The sequence below is a fragment of the Cibotium barometz genome, chromosome 40, assembly GCF_041138505.1.
Source record: "Cibotium barometz isolate CiBa-2024 chromosome 40, ASM4113850v1, whole genome shotgun sequence".
NCBI lineage: Eukaryota > Viridiplantae > Streptophyta > Polypodiopsida > Cyatheales > Cibotiaceae > Cibotium > Cibotium barometz.
The window spans coordinates 19,017,823-19,043,298 of NC_141085.1; the positions used below are offsets into that span (position 1 = coordinate 19,017,823).

Here is a 25,476-nt window from a genome sequence, read left to right on the forward strand (position 1 = left end):
TTGTGCCTAAGCAACAACGCAGTAAGCTTGATGATAAGGCAGTTAAATGCATATTTGTGGAATACAGTTCAGAAAAAAGCAAGGGATATAGACTCTAGCATCCGGCCTCAAAGTGGATTTTGGTAAGTAGACATGTTGTTTTTGTTGAAAACTCAGTTCAACCCATGCTTTCATGCAAAAATTAGCAAAATGTATGCTCAAAGGACATGTTTGATTCGCTCCTACCTTTGTTTAATGGACAACAACCATATGTAGAGCAATTGAATGCTCAACCAAGTGCTGAAATTCAGCCTTTGCAGGTGCAAAATCAGCATGCAAATCAGCCTTTTGATGAGGCAATTATTGAGGATGTAGTGGATGAGGAGAGAGTAGCCATAGAAGAATCTAGGCGTATGCCAAAATGGCTTGTGCAGACATTGAGGGACAGCAAGTTGGCAGCTCCTTTACCTAGCAGAACTCGTGTAGGTTCTCATCATGCAAATTATTCTCATGTAAATCATGTTCTCATTTCTACTTTATGTAATGAGGAGGAACCTATTTCTTTTGAGGAAGCACATGATAATGATCATTGGATGCATGCTATGCAAGATGAGTATAACTCTATACTCAAGAATGACACCTGGTATTTGACAGATCTACCTCATGGCAAGAAGGCCATTGGTACTAAGTGGATTTACAAGTTAAAACAACGTAAAGAAAATGGTAGCATTGAACGCTACAAGGCCAGACTTGTTGCAAAGGGGTATGCCCAACAAAAGGGAATTGATTATGATGAGACCTTTGCACCCATATCTCGTATGACTACCATTAGGTGTCTCATTGCTTTGGCAGCACATCATGGGTGAAATGTACTTCAGTTTGACATTAAGACTACATTCTTGAATGGTGATTTACATGAAAAGGTGTATGTATTGCAGCCTCCTGGTTTTGCTGTGAAAGGAGAAGAGTCTAAAGTATGCAGGTAGAAAAAGTCTCTTTATGGCCTTAAGCAGGCTCCTAGAGCATGGTATGAGAAGATTCATGCATACTTGGTTGCAAATGATTTTTGCAACACTGTAATAGAAAGTACCCTCTATGTCAAGAGGAGTAAGGACACATTTTTGGTCATCGTTCTATATGTTGATGACATGCTGCTCATAGGACCCGATATAGATCATATTTCAGCCTTTAAGGTTGATTTGCAATCATCGTTTGAGATGTCAAATTTGGGGCCCTTGCATTACTATTTGAGGATTCAGTTTATACAGTGCAATGATGGCATTGTTATGCTGTAGTCTAAATATATACAGAAGCTGTTGAAGAGGTTTAATCTTGAAGATTGTAAACTTGTGGCTACACCTGTGGAGATAATGACTTGACTTAGTCTTCAAGATACAGGAGACTCTTTTGATGCTAGCTTGTATTAGCAAGCTGTTGGATCCCTTCTTTATGTGTGCAAGCTGGTGGATCCCTTCTTTATGTGTGCAACACAAGGCAAGATATATAATATACGGTCTCACAGTTGAGGAGATTTATGCATAGCCTAGGTACGAAGCATTGGCAGGCTATTAAGTGGGGTTTTCCACTATTTATAGGACACTCAATATTTTACATTATTTTATCCAAAGGGGGGTGAGTCACACCTGCATGCTTTCAGTGATTTAGATTGGGCTAGATGTTATGACACACGAGTGTCCACTAGTGGGTTTTGCTTTTGCCTTGGTGATTCATGTATATCATGGCTCACTTCCAACTTTGAAGCTAAGTACAAGACATCTTTTACAGCTACAATTGCGTGTGTGTGGCTCAAATGTCTTATGGGCTGATTTGGGTGTTGGACAATCGTCTAGCACTATGATTTTCACTGATAGCCAGAGCGCATTAGCAGTTGCGAGGAACCCAGTGTTTCATATTTGCGCTAAGCACATTGAGGTGCATTACCACTATGTCAGGGAAAGACTCTTTGCAGAGTAGAGATCAGCTTGGTGTATGTGCCTACACATGACAACATGGCAAATTTATTCATGAAGGCTCTTCCTCATGAAAAGTTTGAAGCTTTTCGTAAAGCTTTGGGCTTACTGCCTTTTTAGGATTGATTGGCCATACCTTGTACATGTTCACATCATCACACTTAGTGATGTGTGTGAGCACACTTAGGACCACCGGGGCACTTTTTCCCTCACTAGGAGGTTTTTTCCCCTGTGCATATGTACACCCTCTTATTTGCTCATTTTGAGGTGTATACTTATCTTTTGTGTATCTGGCATATATTTATTCATTCTAATCTAGCGAGTTTGTGTGCTCTCAATCTTCTCTATCTTGTGTATGTGCATTGTTGCAACCCTAACCCTAATTCCAACAATGACAACGTGAGTCTACATAATGACGTGATGACGAGCTATATGATGACATGGCACTTTTTTTAAGATTTTTTCTCGTGATAATGTGGTGCACATGAGACTACGTGATGATGTGGTACTTTTTTCTCCCCAATTTTTTTCTAATGTTTTTTTTGGGTGATGTTGCAACGTGAGCCTATGTGATGACATGTTGACTTGAGTCTAAGTGATGACATGGCATCTTTTTTTTTTCTTACGATATTTTATTACCAAGTTTTTTTGGGTCTTAAGTTTTGTGTGTGTATGCGCGTGCATGTGTATGTGTGCATATACAAGTGTATGTGCGTGTGTGTGTGTGACATGTGAGTGAGTGTGGGTGTATGTATGTGATGTGTGCTCATAGGTGCATGTGCTGGTTTTTAATTATTGGTCATTTTTAGTTTTGTTTTGGGTTTTAAGTATTTTTTAATCATTCATGGGTATATGTGTGTGTATAATTAATAGAAAGTGCTACGTTATGTATGTATAACGAGGTTTTAAAGTTTTGGCTTACTGTGTGGTCTCACTAAGCAAAGGTAGAGAGTCGCTTGACGTCACTGCCACCACCAGTTTTGCTGGTGCGCTTGATTAAACTTTGTCTTTCCAATTCCAACTAGCGAATTAGTATGTTTTGGTGTGGCATACATGGTTGTTTGGGGTCATGGTGATCTTTTTGAGCCTTTAGGTTGCTCGGTAGTGCCACAAAAGTGCGTGCATGATACTAGCACCATGGGTGGCTCCTCATTGATGGAAACAAGTGTGAATAAGGGTACTACACATGGACAAGGTATTGCTTGGCATCCACAAACTCCTTCGACTTCTCTAAAGGTGGTGTTAACATATAAGTCGAGGTGGAACCTATTGTTCTCCATTTTTTCTTAAGCTTTGGGGTTGGAGTTGGGAGGCATGGCGTTTGGTCTCCCCTCCATATTTGGTCTAACGTTTGGTGGGGCGATTGTAAAGACTTGTGTTGTGGGTTTTCTTGACTTCGAAATCCAAATGTAGGGGTTCCCTTTGTAGAAGCCTTGTGCTTCTAGTAGCTTGGTTGGGACCAAACAAAAACGTCGGTTTCGCTATACTCGAACTGGAATTCAAGGCCGATGCCCGAGTCTATTTGGCTTTGGAGATTCGGGTGCAGCCCCTAAGGTTTTTGGGACCCAAACAGAAGGTTTTTTGTTGTAGAAGCATTGAGCTTCTAACATCTTGACAATGATCCGATGGCACTCATGGTTTGGGTAAGCATGGGACTCCCGCTTGGCAAATCTCCACTCATGGGTGGGTAGGCTTTTGGCTAAATGGTGGCTACCAAGTCTTTGCCTGGGTGTCGTACTTTCCTTGGCTAGCTAGGGTACTCTTGGGTACTCCTCAGTACCCACTCCTTCTTGGTGACCTACCTGAAGGGTTGTTGAGGTTAAGGTTTTGGGGATGGTCTTTCTCTTCGCCGTCAAGGTTTTGGATCTCCATAATGGTTTGAGGGGATGGTCAACACAGTGATACAAGAGGAGTACTCTGTGTTAGGTGTTACCAGAGGTGATTACTTGTCAGTGGAGGAAGAGGCTTGGGATTTTGGCAGGTGTAGGGTGCCCTCATCCACCAAGGGTATGGTAACCATTCCTTCGAAAGCTAGAGTGTTGCAGTTCTTTTTTGCCAATAACTACCTACACAATCAGTGGTGTAATCCATCCCCTCCCAAGGATGAGACTCTCTTTCATTGTACCTGCATGGGTCACATAAAACTTGCAAGAGGCAGGTTTAGCTCCAATATAAAATTCAGCTTCAAAACAACCGATGGTCATAGATTGGATTGTTTACTACGATAATGGTTATTATGGATGGTGTGAGGGGATGGGTGGCCTAATGAGGTTCACATCTCCAAGGCAACATGTTATGGCTAGCCTCGGTGTCAACTAAGGCGGTCCATGTAGCTAGGTGGCCTTTCAAGGGGAACTCGAGCTCAAGGTGAGCGGGTTCCGCATTGATTTTGTTTCAAATACACTGAGCACAAACAAGGATGTGATTTTGGCACTGTCTAATCAAGCAAACCTTGTCCCAAGCTTATGTGGAAGAGTATCCATGGTCACTCTCATCCTTGGAGAGTTGGTAGGCTTTAGAAGGTTCTCATATTCTTGGTCCTCATCTTCACCATCCAACATCTTGTTACAAGCTCTACACATATCAATTGATGTGGTCCGAGCGATTGTGTAAGACACATTGGCAAGAATGCCTGGATCCATGGGATGACTCTTCCCACTTTTCAAGTTTATTTTCAAGGATTGGTTATTTTTGTGTATGTAAATGTAATTGGTTTCCTGCTCATGAACCAGCCTTGCGTCCCTCATGTAAGGCATTCCAAGAATCATGGTGTATGACCCTCTTATCTGAAAATCCATCACCACCAATATGCAATAGAAGCTTAGCTCGAAGGTCTTAATATTTGCATTTCAAGGATGTTCAAAGGTTTAACATTTCCCATCAGCAAGCTTAACCCACGAGGCTTGTGCCTACGAGTAGTGGGCTTTCCCATGCCTCCCAACAATCCATGGTAATTATGTAGACACCAGCACCACCATCCAAGATTGTGAAGACCATAAGTCCCTTGTACATGATAGGTAACACGGCCTTCATTTATTGCTCTTGAAGCAGTGTCCTAGCTTGTTTATGGGCACTTTTGGTTGTCCTTTGGTTGCATGGTTCGTCCTCTCCTCCTCTTGGTTTAGGTTTAGCTATGTGGGCTCTTAGATTCCCATTCATCCAGTCAGATAAGTCTATCCAAATTCCTATCCAAAGTTAGGAATAACTTATCAGCACTCAGACTTCCAAGGATAAGAATGCTATGAGGCCTACTATATCCTGGGCAATACTCCCACTCACAGAGTTCATACTCATCACTTTGAGGTGGGCTATGATCTAGTAATGTGTAAGGTGTGTGCAACACTGATCCTTCCATGGGAGGCAATGCCTCTAAAGGGGACAAGAGATAAAGTCATCATTGATCACCTCAAAGAAAATGTTTTGCTGGCTATTTGTTTGAGGCCTTCAGCAAACTATGAGACTCCCTCTCGCTGGATATATGATGGGCTCTGAGATAGGGTCTCAGATACGTTTAAGTAGGGTTAGTGGTTCGCACCCCGATCACTCGCTCTAGCAATGGCTCTAGTTCAGTATAAGCACCTTCCTCATCACAAGCTCTTGTGCTTGTTTCATTCTCTCTTTCTCTATATAACCCTATAAACATAGGGTTTTGTGCAACACTCCCTTACGTTCCCCTACACCCACGAGAATACGTAGAAGACATGCTTAGGATGGCGTTTGAGATGAAAAAAGGAGGTTGCGACAAACATAACACCAAGGTAAAACCAAGCCAATCCACATCCCATTCAATACCTAGAGAAGTTATTTCAAATTTGTGAGGCCATGGGAAGAATTAATGATCCCACCAACATATTTCATTCGGACTTAGCCGCGAAGGCAAAGCAAGCCAATGGTTTAGGTCACTAAACCCACTTGAAAAGGCCAATTACGAGATCTTAAGACGCTTGTATTGTGGGATTCTCACCAAATGGATCCATATGAAGCCCCATCACACAAATCTATAACCTCAATCAGGAGGAGGGATAAACAATGCGGGGTTACATTGCTAACCAAGCATCTCCCCTGATTAGAGGGAGAGAAACAATGCATGATTATATTGTTGTAGCCAAGTATCTCCACATGAGATGCAACACCCTGCAAAAGACTGGATGATTTATCACTCCTTTGATCGATCTTAAGAGCAAGAGGCTTCATGGCCATCTAATGAGTGTTGTTGTGAGGCAATAGACCTAGAAGACAATTAGCAAGACAAGGATGTAGAAATTATCAACCCAAATTAAGAGATAGGGGACACATCATCCAAAGCCTCCACCATGGCTAAGGGTGCCCAACCAGCATCGACTAGAGTCTTAGTTAAGGACATGAACATGGATGAGTTGGGAAGAAAATCCTAACAGTTTAGGGCAATAGTGGTAGGGCCAACCCCAAGGCAACTCTTCTCATGCTTCCCTACACCTGCCCCGCCTTTATCTCATACAGTTGTGTTTCCCTCTATTTGCACCAATTTCGCTATGTTTTCACAGATTGAGCAAGAGTAATGATTGCTTTTGCAAGTAAATCGAGCTAAGGTTTTCTTCTACTTTGAGATCTAATTAGGATAATGTCTGCCTGATAGATAGAGCTAGGGTTTCTTTCGATTGGCATATTTAGGTAGGGTTTGTTCACTAGACAAAGCTACTACTTGCCACCAATTCTGTTAGAATGATTGCCTCCATTGTGGGTTGACTTTTACATCAACATCAATTTTTAAGCATCTACTTGAGAGAAGCAATTTAGGCTTTTTAAAAAAAAACGTATGCAATGATGTGGTGTTCTCTTTACATTTAAATTGGCCTAGGTATTGCATGTTGTCTTGCACTTTGAATCAGCCTACCCTATGATTTAATGTAGTTCTTATATTGTTATCACCTTTTCATTGGCCAATGTATTTAACCATTTTCAGTTAAAAAGGTGTTTGAGGAGACATGAGGCATGTAGGATAGGCAAATGAAGGAGGCCTCACCACCTTGCAATGTTCACATTCATGAAATAAAAAACAATAAATCATTACAGAAGAATTCATGGTGGTAACGCTTTGAGCTATAGCTTGGTTAAGAAGTATATTATTTTCTTTACACGATGAGCCGATCCTCTTCAAGGAGGAGGCACAAACCCATACCTTTCTTGTTCATGTTATGTCCAATAAAAATACATTGCGATGCCTGATCAACGATTTTAGGGGTTAATCGTTTCTTTCTGAGTATTTCTAGCTTTGATCAATAAGAACCTTGAGGGCATCCGAGTTTTGTCTAAGAAAGACAAAGTTAATGCCTCAAAGGGGCTATAATTTACCATGGGTGAGGTCATCACTTCACCTCAAATCTCTTTATTTGTCGAAAAAAGGGTGAATGATGATGCCATTTTAATGCGTAAAGATATCTCTATTTTGAATGAAGCAAATCAGGTTGTAGGAATTGTCACAAGACCCAACATCTTCAAAGCAATAGAAGTTGAAGCTTAAGCCGCATCCACTCAATAGACTTTGCATGAAATAGTCATATGATCATGTCTTTGGATCTTTGAGTTGTGTTTCTAGACATTCCTGTAGGGTTGCATGAAATAGTCATGATCATGTCTTTGAATCTTTGAGTTGTGTTTCTAGCCATTCCCGTAAGGGAGACAAAGTGTTTGTTTGGACATGAGTCAATGTTAATTTGAGTTTTTTTTTTCAATTGGCCTTTTGGGCCTTTGGCCCAAGATCCTCCCATAGTTACCAATTTTTCACTGCTCGTAGGCGTCGCTCGCCCGTAAGCGCTTATTTATCCAACCGTAGGTGATACCACCTAGGAAGCACCAAGGGGGATTTTGAACCTAGGACCTCTTGGGTCCTAGACAAACACCTTCACCACTTGAGCTATTACCTCATTGGCTATTAATTTGAGTTATTACACCTAGAAATGATGGGTTTACGACTTAGGGGGGGCTTCAATTATGTGTGGGTCCTCCCCCCCATGGACGTGTATGCTATCCACCTTCATTTTCACAAAAGGGCAGACGGGTCACACAGTATAGTACTGTTCATGCACTGATGTTTAGTGGGTTCAAATGTGAAAACTGAAACTAGTGTTTTGCTAGTGTCCGCCTAGGGGTGGGCTTGAGAGGCCGGATTATACCTCCACGTAGGCTAGGACACTTGTCTCTCCACTCGATGTGAACAAATGCAGTCCGTACAAACACAGGCAACCTATCTGATTGTGGGTGAGCATGCGTCAGGACTAAGTGCCACGAGGTCTTAAAGACCCTTGTTAGGTAATATCAATGGATGATATTGATCAAAATTGCGATGCCTTTTATAGACCGTCAGATAAAGTAAACTAGGGACAGTAAACTAGGGGTGAAAAACATAGAATATAATGGCTCGAAACCACATGGTTTTCCTGCTTGAAGGTATAGTGTAGTGGTAAGATGTTTCCAATGGTGAGTCGATGACTTGAGTTCAAGTCCTCTTTTGCACATAACATTTTGCTCCAAAATTTTCTAAGTCCAAACCCAAATTCACTCTCATTCCATGATGTAAACTAGGAAGTAAGCTTTGTCTACTTAGTAAACTAGAAAGTAAATTATGCCCGTTTAGTAAACTAAGAAGTAAACTATGATTGCTTAGTAACCTAGTTTACTGGCCCTAGTTTACTTTATTCGAAGGCCCAAAAAAGACGTCATGATTTTTGATCAATGCCATCCATTGATATCACTTGACAAGGGTCGTTAAGACCTCGTGGCACTTAATCATGAGGGTGAGCATGTGGCCCTTGATCAGTAGGTCAGTTCGTTAAAGTGGATGGGTTATAACCCAAGGTCATGGGTTCGATCCACGATTGCTTACATTGCATGGTGTTACCTTGTACTTCCTAAACCAGTAGGTGTGTGTGTGTTTGTAAAAAGGGTATGAGGACCCTCGTGTAATAAAAATCGTCCAACTTAAAAAAAAAAGACAGCACAGTGCAAAGGGATGTCTGCTGAACCATGCAAGAGCCGAAGCATTGAATACTGTATGGTCACAGTCACTCACACGACGTCACAATTTGCAAATTTTGCAACCGCTTTCAAACGAGAGCTTGTTTGGTGAGTCCGACTGAGTCGTGTGACTGCGCACGAGTTGCCGTAAAGGCTGTCCGCATTTTCAAACAAGCCGCGTGCCCAGTGCGCGTGAGAGGTTGTCCGCATTGACCAACCCATTCAAACACGCGCAGCAGCTATATAACTTCTGTGGCACACAACTCCTGATCCTCACTTCAACCATGGCCGCAACAACATCCCAAATCCACACTCCCTTCTTCCTCCTCCTCCTCCTGATCAGTAGCATCTACCCTCTCCCAACCGCTCCAGCTCTTACAGAGATCTTCCCACCACCAGTGTTGCAGAATCCCAGCTTCGAAGATTATTGCAATGGCACCGGATTTTTCTTTGCGAGCGATCCCTCCGACTACCTGGACTCTGGTTTAAGGAATATATCTTACTCGAACTCGGTAGCCTTGATGAAATGGAATGCCACAGGAATGGGATTTGAGGTTGTATCAGGCGGTGCTTCAGATGGGCAGTGCTATCTCACTCCCTTCTGGGGTCGAGAGGCAGGAGGAGTAAATCAAACCTTGACAACAGCTCCTAATGCTTCATACCTTGTTAGATTTGACATGATGATTCTTACCCCAGTTTGTGGGGACTCGTTTCCTGGGAGTGTATCTATCCAAGTCTCAGCTGGAGGACGGAATGCCACTCAGTTCTCTGGCTCTGTTGCTGGGCCATGGTCTCAGCGGACCTATCAGTTCCAGGCAAGCTCCTATCAGAGCGAGCTCTCCATTACAGGAAGCACAGATAGCTGTGGTGTTGCGGTGGACAATGTGCGAGTGGAATTAGTTTTGGAATCAGCAAGTAATGTGCTTGTGAACGGTGGGTTTGAGACGGCAAACGGTGTGCCTGAAGATCCAGGCTCCACTGGATTCCAGCTTCTAGAAGGAAGTCAACAGCTATCTTCGTGGGCGGTGACAGGGAGTGGGGTAACATGCTTTGGATCGTCATTCTTCCCACCGACTGAAGGACAGAGATTAGTCTGGCTAGCAACACAGAATAGTTTCAGCCAAAACCCAGGTGGACTTCAACAAACGATAGCCACCCAAGCTAACGTGACATACCAGGTAAGCTTCGACACTGCATGCCAATGCGATTCCGGCAACAATACAATGCTTTACTGCCAACTTGAGGTTGATGTGGGCTCAGAACTTCTGAATTTCACAATATTGGCTGATAATCATACTGCTGAGAATCCAGGATGGATTCGGAGAGTCGTTGAATTTATGGCTGTATCAAATCAAACAGTTGTGGGTTTTCGAGATGCTGCACCAGCCCACGCAATCTACAACACTTATTACAACCAATGCGCGCCATACCTGGACAATGTGGTCGTGAGCATCCCCGCCCAACAAGCTCTGCTAAGATTGAAGAATGGGTTAGGATCTCCGAGCAGTCTATCCAGCTGGAATGAACTCTCCGATCCTTGTCTGAGCCCTCCTGCAGGTACATGGGTTGGCGTCACGTGCTTGGGAGTGGAAGTGATTGCGCTGGTTCTCTCCGGCCATGGTCTCTCTGGAACAGTACCGTTTCAGCTCCTTGCACTGTCAAGCCTTGAAAGCTTAAATCTGAGTAACAATTTGATGAGTGGCTCAATTCCATCCTTTCTAGGAAGCATGTCAAAACTTGTGGCACTTGATCTTAGCAATAATGCGTTACAAGGGGCTATTCCTGGTGAACTTGGCAACCTTGCACTCCAAGAATTAGATTTGCAGGGTAATCAACTTAGTGGAGCAATTCCAACCACACTTGCTCTGCATAGTCTAAGAGTTCTGAACTTGCAAATGAATAACCTTTCTGGTTCAGTTCCTCAAAGTATCTCTCTGCTGAGAGATAATGGCACTGTCCTCACTTTTATTCCAGGCAACAAGAATCTTTGTAGCGACAGTTCAAAGGATCTCTTACAAAGCTGTGATCCTCCTGCAACAACTCAACCCTCCAAAGCAATGTCTTTGCCGGCTGCTCTGGGTGGAAGTGCTGCAGGGATCGTAGTCCTGGGCACCATTTTACTTGTGACCTTGAAAATGCAGCGTTTGAGGAGGTCCAGATTAAGCCAGAAGATGGATCTGAAACTCGACACCTGTCAAGCCTTCTCTCTGCAAGAGTTGGAAGAAGCAACGAAGGGGTTTTCTGTGGTGCTAGGCAAAGGAGGATATGGAATGGTCTACAAAGCCGAACTGAAAGATAGGAGAGTGGCAGCAGTGAAAAGGCTAAACCAAGTATCCAGGCAAGGGCCTCAAGAGTTTACTCGTGAGGTTGAGCTTCTGTCTCGTCTTCACCATGCAAACCTTGTCAATCTTTTGGGTTACTGCATCGAGGACAAGGAGCACATTCTGGTCTACGAGTTCATGCCCAAAGGCAGTCTCTATGAGATCCTCCATCGTCCAGCTTCTGGGGAATCTGCAAAGCAGCACCTGGCATGGGGGGATAGGATGAAGATTGCGCTGCACATAGCGTTCGGGATTGAGTATTTGCACTATTTTGCAAACCCGGGGCTGGTGCATCGTGACATAAAGTCTGCAAACATTCTGCTGGATGAGGAGAACAATGCAAAGGTGGCAGATTTTGGGTTGTGCAAGGAGGCACCGCTAGGGGTAGAAGAGCCACAGACAACAGCAATAAAGGGGTCATTCGGGTACCTTGATCCGGCGTACGTGAAGACGGATAGGCTGTCATGCAAGAGTGATGTGTTCAGCTATGGTGTGATACTTCTGGAGCTGATAACAGGGAGGAGAGCATTAGTGGAGGAAGAGTTATTGACGGAGTGGTGCAAGCAATTCTACCAGCTGGATGTGCGCTTGATGGTTGACCCAACACTGGCTAGCCAGTACGTGGAGGAGGAGCTCAGGATGATTGTGGGTGTTGCCAAGGACTGTGTGATTGAGGAACGAGAGCTGCGCCCTAACATGAGGGTGGTGGTGCATCGCTTGTGCGAGGGCCTGCCCCTGATAGTGCAACCTTCCAGAACCGATGATAGAGTGCATGTTGTTGATACAGTCGCGGAGGAGGAGGAGGAGGAGGAGGATTCTTTGCTCTTCCAAAGCTTGTGAGATGCTTGCCACCTGTCACATGCATACCCACAATTGGGTACCACGTGGACATGCAGTTCTGTCAAGTGCAGGATCTGGAATGGTCATTGTGCCTTTGGTGAGCCCCTGTCCAGGGGATTGTCACCAGTGTCCATCTGTGTCCTGCACAGTTTGTAACCCACTTGTATGATGAGGATTTGTACGATCTTGCACGGTGCTTATTAGGTAACAAGGCAGGAAAGTCTGGGCCGTAGTTGCATGCAATGGAATTGGCAACGGAAATGGATGATGTATCCACAACTAAAATGGCTTGAAAGTAGAAAAGGGAAACGGCATGTCTTTAACATTATGTAGATGTCAATAGAAATGATGAAAAAAGTTGAGAAACTTGGATAGATCATAATATAATAGAGATAACAAGGAAAATAAATACTTACATGAGAAAAGTTCTCAAGTGAGATTAGGAAATGGGGAAATGGAAATGGCTCTCCAGAGAAACAGAGTTTTTGCAACTTTTGGCTAGGAAACGACCATTTCCTGTTACTATGGTATTGGGCAGCTTTTTGTTTGTCCCAGGTGGGTACATGTGCTCAAGGAAGAGCATGAGGCCAGCGTTGCCCTGTTTGGGCTTTGGTCCAGCCTTTATGGGCTGTGGACCATCTCGGCCAGCCATTTTAATGGGCTGACCAGGCGGCCCACGACCAGCCCACGGGCCGAACCCCATGAAGGGAGTCGTGGGCCAGCCTGAACCCTGACCAGCCCCCTCATAACCTTATTTAAAGGTGCCTTATGTTCAGTGTTTTGTGTACAACGTGAGCTTCTCAAGTGACTAGCCTGCATGACCTACAGATTTGCATTTTCCAGCCTAGAGCAATGTGGTGCCTGTCATTGCAGACATCAAGTGCGATCTCATGTTATTGTAGAAGTGAGCCTGGTATAAGGGGAAGACAACAGTCAGTCCAAGTTGATGTACATTGAATCTACAATGTCACTGTCCGGTCAAGACCCAACACTTAAGCGGTTCCAGACCATCTAGCTGGCTTCATCCAGCCAAGCTATCCATCCATCCCGAATGTCATAAGTGTGGGCAAAACGTGCCCAGCACCAGTTTGTATGAACTGGGGAGATTATGTAGGTCAGTTTAGCTGAGTCAGAGGACTGGCCGAAGGGCTTCTAGATAGGAGTCAGGAGTGCCTACTGCTATCGATATGGAAGAAAGCTACTCTACGTGTACTACAATACTCATCTGCATTCCCACAACAGTGCATAAATGAAAGCTCACAACATTAACACATGATATACACAGCCATACTCCGGACATCACACAGACAGAACTCAATGCACAAATAGTATGAATCCATTCAATAAAGTCCGCAGTTCATTCCTTACAAGACTTATCTCATTAGCACACTGGCAACAGACCCACTGCTCAGCAAAGTACTCTCTCTTTAATTCCTCTCAACTACATAATGTCAGTCTCTCTTCTATCTCCTATGAACTCTCTCGGGTAACAAGTCCCTCTTTTGTCCTATGAACTAGCTGTTTGTCCTTCTCCTCTCATCCAGGTACTACCCGTGCAGAAGGTTGTTACAATGAAAGATCTCCAGCTCATGATGAGTCCGTTACGGGTGAGGCATACTCATCCGTTGGTTGTGAACTGTGGGGCTGTTCACCTGCCAAATCCTGGCATGCCCAATGGACAGTGAGCCAACAGTTGAACCCCTTATCGGACTTTGAAGACTTTTATAAAAAAAGAAATCTTGGATCCAGAAAGTCATCCGGAAGCTCAGATCTGGTCAACCTTTCTCACTTGGGTCAATTGGTGCATTGAGGCTGCTAGATACAAATTCTATCTTCATTCTTGCACTATACCGAGGTTCAGTTCATACTCTCTTCAGTGCCTGCTGACTAGAGCGTGTCCAAGTCCTGCCTTCTCATCTAGCCTCCTATGCTCCACTTCTCACTTTGATGTGCGAAAAATTAAGCTGTGCCCTGATCATGGCTGACACAACCATTTCAGTAGCAAAAGCATGTGGCTTTGTATATTCCAGAGCAATGGCATCATCATAGTAGCCTATCTTCGGGCCAAAGGAGTCACCATTGCAGAAGGATCTAGAGCTACCCGGTCTATTTCTCGTGGAGGAAATAGGGAGGCCATCCCTAGCCCCGCTCTTTCGGATGTAGCTTCTTCGGGACCGATAAAAGGAAAGGAAGGCAAAGGAGCCGTCATCAATCGGCAAGATGGACTTTAAACTGAGAGAGAGGAGAATCAAGTTTGATGCTTTTCATGGAAAGCAGGATACACAAAAAGCATTATCTTCTGTTAAACAGTTTGATCCAGCTTTTAGAGGAGATGACTACTCTGAAAAGTCAAAGCTTCGCATGGTTCGCATGCATTTGAGGATGCCGCCTTGAATTGGTGGCTAAAAGTAGTATAGAAGGGACCGAGCCGAAGACATGGACCGACTTCAAGACTATTCAACAAGAAGTTCCTACCCGCAAACTTTGAAGCAAATGTGCAGAAGGAATGGTATGAGGTAAAGTAGAAAGTTGGTGAGAATGTGGTATCTTACCTTAACAAATTTTTAGCAGTTTCTTTGAAGTTTACTACAGATACTCCCATTCCACCACTAATGGAGATGCGATGCGTAAGTATGTGAATGGATTGCAACCTAAGCTTATGCAAGCAGTTTATATGGCTAGACCGAAAATGTTGGAAGAAGCCCAAGACAAGGCTTTAGAAGCCGAGGCCTTCTATATGCCTTAGATGCATGACAAGACAAAGAACGACAATCGGGATCCACCTCAAAGGAAGAAGTTTAAAGACATCGCGATCCCCATCAAGAGCTGAGTCTCAAGAGGAGCGGAAGGAGGACAAACCTCCACTCTTTCGAAGAAGATTGTCCCTCAAGCAACGTGAGGAATACGCCAAAGAAGGGAAGTGTTTCCAATGTGGAAACAAGGAACATATAGCTGCAAATTGTCCTGACAAGCTAAAGCAAGAAGCCAGACAGATCGGAAGATTATCAAATTGAACATTCTGCCAGGAAGTTTGTCAAGAGGATATTGCATTGGAGAAATCTTGTACCATGAGAGCCATGTTGTGGCCTATGAAAGTCTTAGATGAGGACTTCTAGGATTGTATTGGAACAGATTTTAGAATGGAAATTTTGTGCCTTTTCTTGTCATAAAAAAAGATTCTTTTATGAAATGATGCCAGATATCTTGGACTTCATAGTCAGATGGTCATTGTGACCAAGTGGCCCAAATGGTTGTATTGGATTTCATAGTCGGGCGGTCAATGTAACCAGATGGCCCAGATAACTATTGATAAACTCTCGGGCGGTCCTAGTGACCAGATGGCCTTGAGCAATAGTCTGAGCGGTTTCCCTCGGGAGCCAGATAGATCAACACGGTTTCCGATGAAACCAGATAGAACAATCCATGAACAGGAGGATCATTACTTGTGCACTACATATTGATGTATATTTGAATTTCTTTGACTTTGTGTGCTGTTTTTTGATGTATGGATATTGCTTGGATTTATGTCATGTGATAGTCCACTGGACTCTAGACTACCTGGCCAATACCTGGAATACCTAGTAGACGCGAATGACGCATACTTGTTTGTTGACTAGCTTCTGTCTAGTTTTTGTAGAAGGTAAGTATGCATTTATTATATCTAACACATGTGAAAGGCCTTGAAGAAGTACCATCAAGAACAAAACCATTGGTCAAAGATAAGACAGAGATGTTGCAAGATGAGCAGATGGCACCACATATATGGGGAAAGACCAGATGCACAAGCTCACTCGACAAGACTAGTATCAGGAAATATTTGGAACATATGGATATACTTAGAACACTTGCAGTCCGTAGTTGAGGACAACTTGAGGACAACTGCGATGTAAGAGGAAGGGAATGTAGCTATTTGGCCCTCCTAGCTCTATTTCACATGATGGAACACATGCGTGAAACATGGACAGGTTGATGAAAGCATGGGAACAGGAATCATGAAATTGGCTCAAGAAAAAGCACCAGTCTTAGTCAAAAAGCAAGAAAAGGCAAAAAGTCAAATTGGGTTGACCACGAGCCAAGGGCACCATTGGAAAGAGGAGACTGAGCCAGAGCAAAAAGCAAAAAGCTGTTTTTCGAAAAAGCAGCTCCAAGGCCAAAAAGCAAGGCCCTGAAGTCAGAAAAGCAAAGCACAACTTCATTAAAAGACGGGCAATATTTTATTAATAAAAGTAAAAGAAGCAAAAACAAAAGCAAAGAGTAAAAGGCAAAAGCCAAAGCATGGACAAGCTTTTGGCAGAAAGCAAGGCTTCCCTAAGGTATAAAAGAAGCTAGAGCCCTCTTGTTTGGGCATCAAGTGCATAAAGTTGTGGAGATCATCATCTTCATCATCTACCTCACCACTGGCTTCACCTCCTTGCGCCACCTCTGCCCAGCTCAACCTGGCTGCCCGCCGCTCTCTTCCCTCTCTCTCTCTATCTTTATCTCTTGGACACGTTGAATCTGTCACGCCACGCCCCGCTGGGCTTATACACACCTTCACCACTTAAGCTAGCACATTTTTCATCTCATCCCTCCGAAAAAATTAGGGTTTCCCAAAAATTAGGGCTTTTTGAAACTGATGCTATAGGAGGTTGAAGCAACACTCCAATGCTTGATATATGCTCTCAATTTTGAAAATGTTGGGGGATTTAATGCTATAGGAGGCTCTCAACCCCCAATACCATATGTGCTCAATTTTGAAAAATGTTGGGGGATTTAAGATTAATGCTTTGATTAAGCAAGCAAAAAACCTGATTTTCTGTAAGGCACTTCAATGGTAGATTCTTGAAAAGCCCCAAATATTTTTGTACCTTCTTTTTTTTTTTAAATGTTGATTTTTTCAGGTTATTGTAGATCTAGGGCTTTCTACTGCTGAGCCGCTGCTTTGGGTTGAACTGGATGTGAGCAAACGTTTGATAAAGATGGAGTAGCAAAGGCTCAAGTGGAGGCAGCACAGAGTGCTTAGCACACATCAGCGCACAGAGGTAGATGTCAAGAAGAAGACGATGGACTGAATATGCAGCTTGGGCAGGTGCAATAGCTTGGGACACAGAGGGTAGAGGCGGCAGCAAAAGGAGAAAATGCCAGCACTGTAACATGCAGAAGCTTCGGGGTAGATTGGTAACTTCAATGCTCAGAAATCAGCAACCGTTCACGAGAATAACCACAAAACTAAAAGTAGATGTGCAGAAAAATAGCGAGAGAGAGAGAGGGTAGGAGAGGGTAGGAGAGGACACAGTATTGGGTCCCAAATATCCTCTGTAGGGCCCCCACCACGAATGGTGTATTTGATTTATTAGAATGATGCAAATCAGAAAATAAAGAGTGTACTTTGACCTGTATTGGCTGAGATAAATCTCTGCCCTTGACCTTCAGCTTTCACCCTTGCATTAGCTTCTCCCTTAGCTGTCCAGGCCCTTGAGTTGCTGGAACACTTTGTGAAATATGAGATGCAATGAATGAAAACAAGGTTGGCCTTTTATACCTCCTTAGGCACCCAGTCGGCCAGCAGCGTGTAGTCGGGTAGCATCAATTAATGCTCAAGAATTGCACAAATAGCAATAAAATGCTGAAAAAGGTTTTCACACTTCAGTAAAGTGGCCTGGCCACTTGCGCGCATGGCTATGGACTGTTGGGCAGCCTGTGTGGGCTGCCCCACACCTGGTGGACAGGCTATAAAGGGCATGATGTCCTGTCGGCTGCCTGTCTAGAGGCCCTAGGACTGGCCGACAGCCCTTCCAGCCCATCACATGGCTGGTGGGCACTGCCGGGCCCCTCCTGGCCCCTTGGGGGTGGTTCTACACCTCCCCCATGCCCACATAAATGATCTTGGGGTAGCCCTATGGGCTGGCCCCATCTCTACATGCAACTCCTACATGCCTACACAGACGTCTAGCATCCAGTATCATACCAGATACATAGAACCATTGTCATCATTCTAGAGGGAGACTCACAGCGCGGACTAGCATGTCTTCATGTGCAGGACAATGCACACTGATCTCAGACGCATGGAGTGGAACCATGGCTAACTCGTCCCGGACTCGGCTCACATGGGACCAATTTTCCACTCCAGGTCCTGCACCTTCTTGTTCATATATGTCCACGTGGCATCTAAGTGCGGGACGCACGTGACAAGCATGTGATGTCGAGCAGATTGTTGGCGTCGGCTACTACAGAGAATCAGTGGGCAATGAACACGTGGATTAAAGGCTTTAATAAGCCTTAGGCTAAGCCTTCAAAAGGCTTTTAAGCCTTAATGTTGGACCATGTAGGCTAGGCGGTGGGGCACAACAGAAACAAATGGCATGTGGAGGCTCACAAACACTGTTGATGATGGCAACCTGGAGGCTCACAAGTAGGAGTAGTTGCAGCAGAAGGCATAGGAGACCACGGGCATAGGAATCAAAGGAGCCATGGACATGTAGTAGTAGAACCTAAGTGCTCCAATACCTCTGTTGGGGGCTTGAAGATGACAGCCATGGCTATGGAGTGTAAGCCGAGAATGATAGAGAGAGGAAGGGAGAGGGAGTTAGAGAGAGAGTGAACTCAAATGATGTGATAGTTGCTTGATCAATTCAGTGAAGTACATGTACCTTTATAGGTTACAAAGGTTGCCTCAATGACATCACCACTTATGTCAAACACAAAATCTAGATATTATTATAACCCCTCTAAGAGGTGGTTCACACACAAACACACTACCTCACTCATAAGAGTGGGTTCACACACATACATACACTTACACACTATGTTGACCAAGTACACATACAACACAGCTTAGCAGCCATTCACGCACACACTTAGATCAAGTACGCACTGACCATAACAACCACAGACATAAGGCCTTGCTTCCAACAGTTGACCCTGGTCCGGAGCTGTTCCACTGAGTTCTACCAGCATGTCTCTTTTTTTGCTTGCAATGCTTCCTTGGCTCCCTGCACCCACTTGGCCCACTTTTGGAAGTCTTCAATCTTGTCTTGGCACTGTGCGTTTTCTTGACCGTCCAAAAGGCTTCATTTTTCTTTCTCAGCTCTGCTTGGGCAGTGGTCAATGCCACATTCAGTTCTTCCTTTGTCATTTGTGATCCCTTCCGTGTCTTCCTTGGGATTTTGCATGCTTGCAGAGACTTCTTCAGCGCTTGTATCACTTTCCCAGCCTGCTCTTTTAATTCTTGAACCAACCCTTCCAGCTCTTCGACTTGCACCTTGAGTGTAGATTCATCGTTTACCTTCTCTTCAAGCTGCATGGTGGTAGCCAGCACATGTTCCCTAAGCTCATTTAGCAGTATATTATCCATGGCTGAGCTGGTCCACAAGACTATCTCCTTCCCGCTTTTTATTGGTTCTGGTTCTCCTTCGTGGCACGCTGCTGCCTTCCAGACCCTTTCTTGCCCTTCAACCAAATGCTGGTCTTGTTTTGGCAATCCTTTCTTGTTGTTCCTTCCCCCCCATGGCCGCCTGGCTGGGCTGGCTCTAGGGCCTGTTGGTTGCCTGGCCAAGCCCCTTGGCCTGGCCGACAGCTTGCCCAACCCTCTTTGGGTTGGTTGGCAAGGCCTAGGGCCTTCTTCGACAGCTTGCCCGGCGCTTCTATGGGTTGGTGGGCAAGGCCTAGGGCCTTCTTGGCCCCTCTTGGGTAGCTTAAGCATACCCAATGCCCATATCAAGAGTATAACACTCACTTCTGGGGTAGCCCTATGGGCTACACCCCATCCTACATGCAATTCCTACATGCTTCCTACAGATGCCTGGCATGTGGTTGCAAACCAAACACTCAGGTCAACTGACGTCATTCCAGAGGGAGACTCACAGTACGGACTGGCACTGCTTCATGTGTAGGACAATGCACTCACCCATCTATGGCCATTGGCTAGGATGGAGCTTGGAGGCTCAGGCCACAAAGACCAGGACGGGGAGATGGTGGCCTCCAGCTTGGAGGTGTTGCTTTTTGTGTTCATGCATATTTCAGTCATCACAGTACCTCTCCCCCCTTCTTATAGGTACCTCCATTGCGATCGATGGAGTTTGGAGTATACTCTCATGCTCGGACACAGTGGCGTCACATGGAAGACAGGATCCGTGCCCACTTGGCGTGCCTTCATCCCAGGACGGATTGTGATTATTCCCCGTCTAAACCCTCGCCCAAGACTCTTCGAGTGGAGGATAGTTCCGTTAGTTCCACCTCACATAGAGATTGATATGCGGATAGTCTCATGGAACATTCAGGGTTTAGGAGGGCCTCAGTGCTTTCAGAGACAAGGCGTCCTCAAAGGAAAGCTTCAGAGAGCTACAATTGCAGGTCCTATCGACATTATTTTCCTCCAGGAGCACCACCTTTCTAAGGGGTGCACCCGCCGATGCGGGAAGATTTTACCAGGCAGGAGTCACACTTTCTGGTCTCCATCCTTCGGCCCTTCATGGACGCAAGGAGGAGTTTGTATTTCTGTCAGTGAGCAGCTTTTGCCAACAATGATAGGCTCAGGAGTCAATAGTTCCAAGGCGAGCACAGTGGGTTACCATTTTGATTGGAGGCTAGCGTTGGCTTATACCCCAAACGTCGTTGCAGGTAGAGCCCTCTTTTGGAGCACAATCTGGCAGGCCCTTCCCCAGGCTGACTTTTGGTGCATGGGTGGTGATTTTAACATGATAGAGGCAGCAGAGGATAGACTTGGAGGAAAAGAGTACGGCCACAATCTCAGGAGCAGAGTACTCTACTTGGGAGGAGATGATACTGGCACTTAGGGGACAGGACCCTTGGCATCTTCCAGAGTTTGGGCGTAGCCTTGGGAGCCTTAGCTTCTCGCGATCGAATAGGAGCAACACCAGTCCCAACCTCTCTAGACTTGACAGGTTTTATGTTGATGAGTGGGCTTGCGGCCGTGGGGGCATGATCAGTTTCTTGGCAGCAGGCACTACTTTTTCAGATCATGCCCTGGTTATTCTGTCCTAAGAGGACCCCTAGAGGCAGGACAGGCATGCGAGCTCTAGGATTCTGGATAGCCTCATTCAGGACCTCGAGATCTGCAACAGGATAGAGCAGATATGGGCGGGACTGGACTTTATTTCAGGCTCTGTTGCGTGCACATTGGATGTGGGCCTGGGGAAGATCACGTACAGGAGGCAACCGAGAGCAAATTGGAGGGATTTCGGGAGTAGGAGAGGAGTCTGAGGAGGGGTCTAGCTTCTTTACAGCGGCTTCAGGACAGTTCCCAGATAGCCCGTGGATTGAGAGTCAGCTTGCTACCACCCGCACAGAGATTAGATCCATAGAGGAGAGGAGGGTGGAGTATAGGTACCATGCTAGAGCTTCACTCTGGACCCAATCCAGCGACAGAGTCACAGGGGATTTCTTTGAGATAGCCAGCCCCCACAGGAAGAGAGACGGCATTCGCAAGTTGTGTGGCCAGGATGGAGCCATTGTTTCTGATCCCCCCCATGCGAGAGCCATTGTTTCTGATCCCCCCCATGTGAGAGCCATCGCCATGGATTTTTTTCGATCTCTGCTCACTGGTGCCCCATTATCCCCACAAGTGATGGACGCGCGCGAGAGGGTTTGGCAGCACACGAGAGAGGTGGATCCCCCCTCTCTTCGGTCCTTCTTATTGACTCCATTTATTGCTAAGGAGCCGACGGAGGCATTGACGACACTTCCTAGGGGCAAATGCCTGGGGGTGGACGGGCTTCCAGTCTCTTTCTTTCTTCGTCACTGGGACCACATGGTAGGCAGCCTTCGAGCTGCCTTCAATGAGATTATGCTCACAGGTACCATGCCAGAGAGGCTCTCAGAGGGTTTGATACACTTGATTCCTAAGGAGGGTGGTGACAGATTGGAGATCCGACAGTGGACACCCATCACTCTTCTAGGGACCGCCTATAAGATCTTGGCCAAGGCCATCAGCAGGAGACTTCAGCCCATAGTGGTTAAGTACTTTAGGTACGGTGCGGTATGGTACATGTACGGTACGAGTACGTACATTACACATCAAGATAAGTACGTTCACGTTATATATATATATATATATATATATATATATATATAAAATAAGGAATATCTAGCATCCATACAAAAATAGCATGAAAGACAATGGTAATACTGAAATGAAAACTAATCTATTAACTACTGAGCAATGACCACTAACTAAAATAATTAAAAAACGGGCCAAATAAGTGTTGTACATTGAACCTCTGTGATAACCCGAGAGTAGCTGCAAGTCAACAATCATAGTCGGGAGAAAAAACGGCTCGCTGAAGCTCTCGCTCCCCCCCCCCCTGCTCGCGCTGTGACTGCACGCCCTCCCCCCATCCCCGCCTTCACGTCTGCTCCCCCCCCCCCCCGCCTGCCCTCGCGTTTGCCCCCCCCCCCCCCCCCCTCCCCCGCCTGGCTGTTCTGCGCGCCCCAGCGCTATAGCGCCGCCGTCCCCTGCTCCTGCTCCTCTCCTTCGCGCCCTCCCGTCTTTCTTCAGCGCCCCGCTCCCCTTTAGCCGCCGTCGTCTTTTCTTCCCCCCCGCCCCCTTTCTCGCGCTGCTTCCGCCTCCCCCCTAGGGGCTTTTTGTCTTCGCCGCCTTACCCCCCCCTTTCCTTTTCTGATTTTTCCGTCCCCCCTGGGGTTTTCTTCCTTTTTGCCTTCCGCCTTCCCCCTCCGTCCTTTGTGTGCAGCTCGGTTCTTGCAGGACTCTCCGCATTCGCTCCGCCTTCGACATAGCTTCAGACACTGATGGAGGCTCCTCCCGCCCCGCCTCAGAGGGACTCCCCCACAGCCCCCTCGCCCGCCCCTGAGGACACCCCCATCAGGCTTTCTCTTTCGCCAGAAGAGGAAGCGAGCCTCGCCGCAGAGGTGGAACGCCTCGAGGCACATTCCACCATCTGCCGTATAGTCGGCACTCGCCCCAGCAGAGGGAGATCCGGGATCTTCTCAGGCCCGCCTTCTTGCAGATGTGGGCAAGATCCTGGACGTTCAGCTACTGGGCCGTGGACACTACCAGATCGAGTTCGAGACAGCCCAGAGCGTGGCCAAGGTCCTAGCCATGAGTCCCCTTGACATGAGGGGTGCTCGGGCTTTCTTCAGACCTTGGCAGCATGGCTTTGACCTAGCAGCGGCCGAGCAGGGAGAGCGCCTTTTCCATGTTACAGTTTGCTTCCCTGGACTCCGTCGGGAGTACCTTCCGCTCCTTTCTAGGCTAGGAGCATTGGTGGGTTCGGTGCTAGAGACTGGCCCCACAGCAGCTTCAATGGTGGCCAGAGCAGCTGGGCTACCTTCGGTCAGAGTTTTGGTGTCTGACATCTCCTCCCTTTCGAAGGTCATTCAGCTACCTAGGATAGGGGGGGGGGGGGGGGGGGATGGATTGATCAGAGAGTGGAGTTCTCGGGTGTGACATGTGGGAGCTTGAGACCGTAGTAATCACAACCTTAGTCTAACTAAACTGCACTTAATGATGTTTAAGAGATAGACAAATATGTGTCAATGCAATGCAGCTATATTAGATGATGAATGCGGTTACAATGAGATCCAAATGGATCTATACTGCTGAATATGCTGCCTATATGCTGAATATGCTGCCTATATGCTGAATATGCTGAATATGCGGGATGAACTGCTGTCCACTATCTTTCCTCTGGGAAGGAAACGCTGAAGGGAGGCTTGGTACAGATGCTGAATGCTGACCTGATGATGAAACGCAGAACTGATGGGCTGAATGTTGATGCGTTTGCTGAGGCCGAATGCTGATGATGATGCGTTACTGAATGCTTGATGCGTTGGCTGGTTCTGCTGCTCCCAATGCTTCCTGGAGGAGATGCGTCGGAGAACACACTGATGAATGCTTGAATGATGAGCTTGCATGAATATATATGGGTGAGAGGGCTGGTCGGCCAGATGGGCTGCAGTCGGCCAGTACATATCTCCCATAAAATACCAATAAAGCCAGTCGGCTGCCTCATAAATGCCTATAAAATTGCATAAATGCCTGAATAATGCCTGATGACTACTGATGATGCTAATGATGCCATAAAATGATGCCATGTCACTGTACACCTGACTGGTGTGCACGTGACATTCCCCGCTGCTAAATTGTTGCTGGGTGATAAACCTGGCAACCTTTGACTCCTCTGCGATCCTTCTCCTCCGAACCACTACCCCTTCTGTCTTCTGCTGGGACTGAGGCCGTCTGCAGGAGTGAAATCCTTTGAGCCAAGACTCCATGTACTGCGGGAACTGAATGGCAAATACCTGAGTCACCCCTGACCTGCCTCTGGAAACCTTTCACCTACCATCTCCGTCGTACCTGAAGCTCTGAACCTCCTGAGGCGATGTTGGAGCAAACTTCCGTCTTCTGTGGAAGAGAAACCCCCTGCTGCTGCCAGTTGAAGCCAAAACTTATGTCCTCCTTTGATGATGGATGTCATTCTTCCCTGAGAGTTCATGGGCAACATGTATGCAAGACTGACTGCTATATGCAAGACTGACTGCTAAGATGACTGCTATGCAAGCCATGTGCAACCCTATATGCTGTGCAAGAATGCAGATGGATGGGTTACTGATGCAGACCTAAGGGAAAATCCCTAAGGGTGGCTTGCAAGATTTTGAGAACTGGGTTTAACTGTGCGGAAGCGATTAACATGATGTCTGACTGAATGACTGATGAACTGAACATGCTCTAAGGCTGGTTACCCTGTAACGCTCTGATACCAATGTGACATGTGGGAGCTTGAGACCGTAGTAATCACAACCTTAGTCTAACTAAACTGCACTTAATGATGTTTAAGAGATAGACAAATATGTGTCAATGCAATGCAGCTATATTAGATGATGAATGCGGTTACAATGAGATCCAAATGGATCTATACTGCTGAATATGCTGCCTATATGCTGAATATGCTGAATATGCGGGATGAACTGCTGTCCACTATCTTTCCCTTGTCTCCTGGGAAGGAAACGCTGAAGGGAGGCTTGGTACAGATGCTGAATGCTGACCTGATGATGAAACGCAGAACTGATGGGCTGAATGTTGATGCGTTTGCTGAGGCCGAATGCTGATGATGATGCGTTACTGAATGCTTGATGCGTTGGCTGGTTCTGCTGCTCCCAATGCTTCCTGGAGGAGATGCGTTGGAGAACACACTGATGAATGCTTGAATGATGAGCTTGCTATGCTGAATGGAGAGGCGCCTGAATATATATGGGTGAGAGGGCTGGTCGGCCAGATGGGCTGCAGTCGGCCAGTACATATCTCCCATAAAATACCAATAAAGCCAGTCGGCTGCCTCATAAATGCCTATAAAATTGCATAAATGCCTGAATAATGCCTGATGACTACTGATGATGCCATAAAATGATGCCATGTC

At 45.9% G+C, this 25,476-nt stretch overlaps 1 protein-coding gene across 1 annotated transcript; it reads left to right on the plus strand.

Annotated features, from left to right (window-relative positions):
• Positions 1–9,166: 9,166 nt before the first annotated feature.
• LOC147615277 (uncharacterized) lies at positions 9,167–12,467 on the plus strand. Its single transcript, XM_086779357.1, has one exon. The coding sequence runs from the start codon at positions 9,227–9,229 to the stop codon at positions 12,101–12,103; it is 2,877 nt and encodes a 958-aa protein (XP_086635483.1). The 5' UTR covers positions 9,167–9,226; the 3' UTR covers positions 12,104–12,467.
• Positions 12,468–25,476: the final 13,009 nt, after the last annotated feature.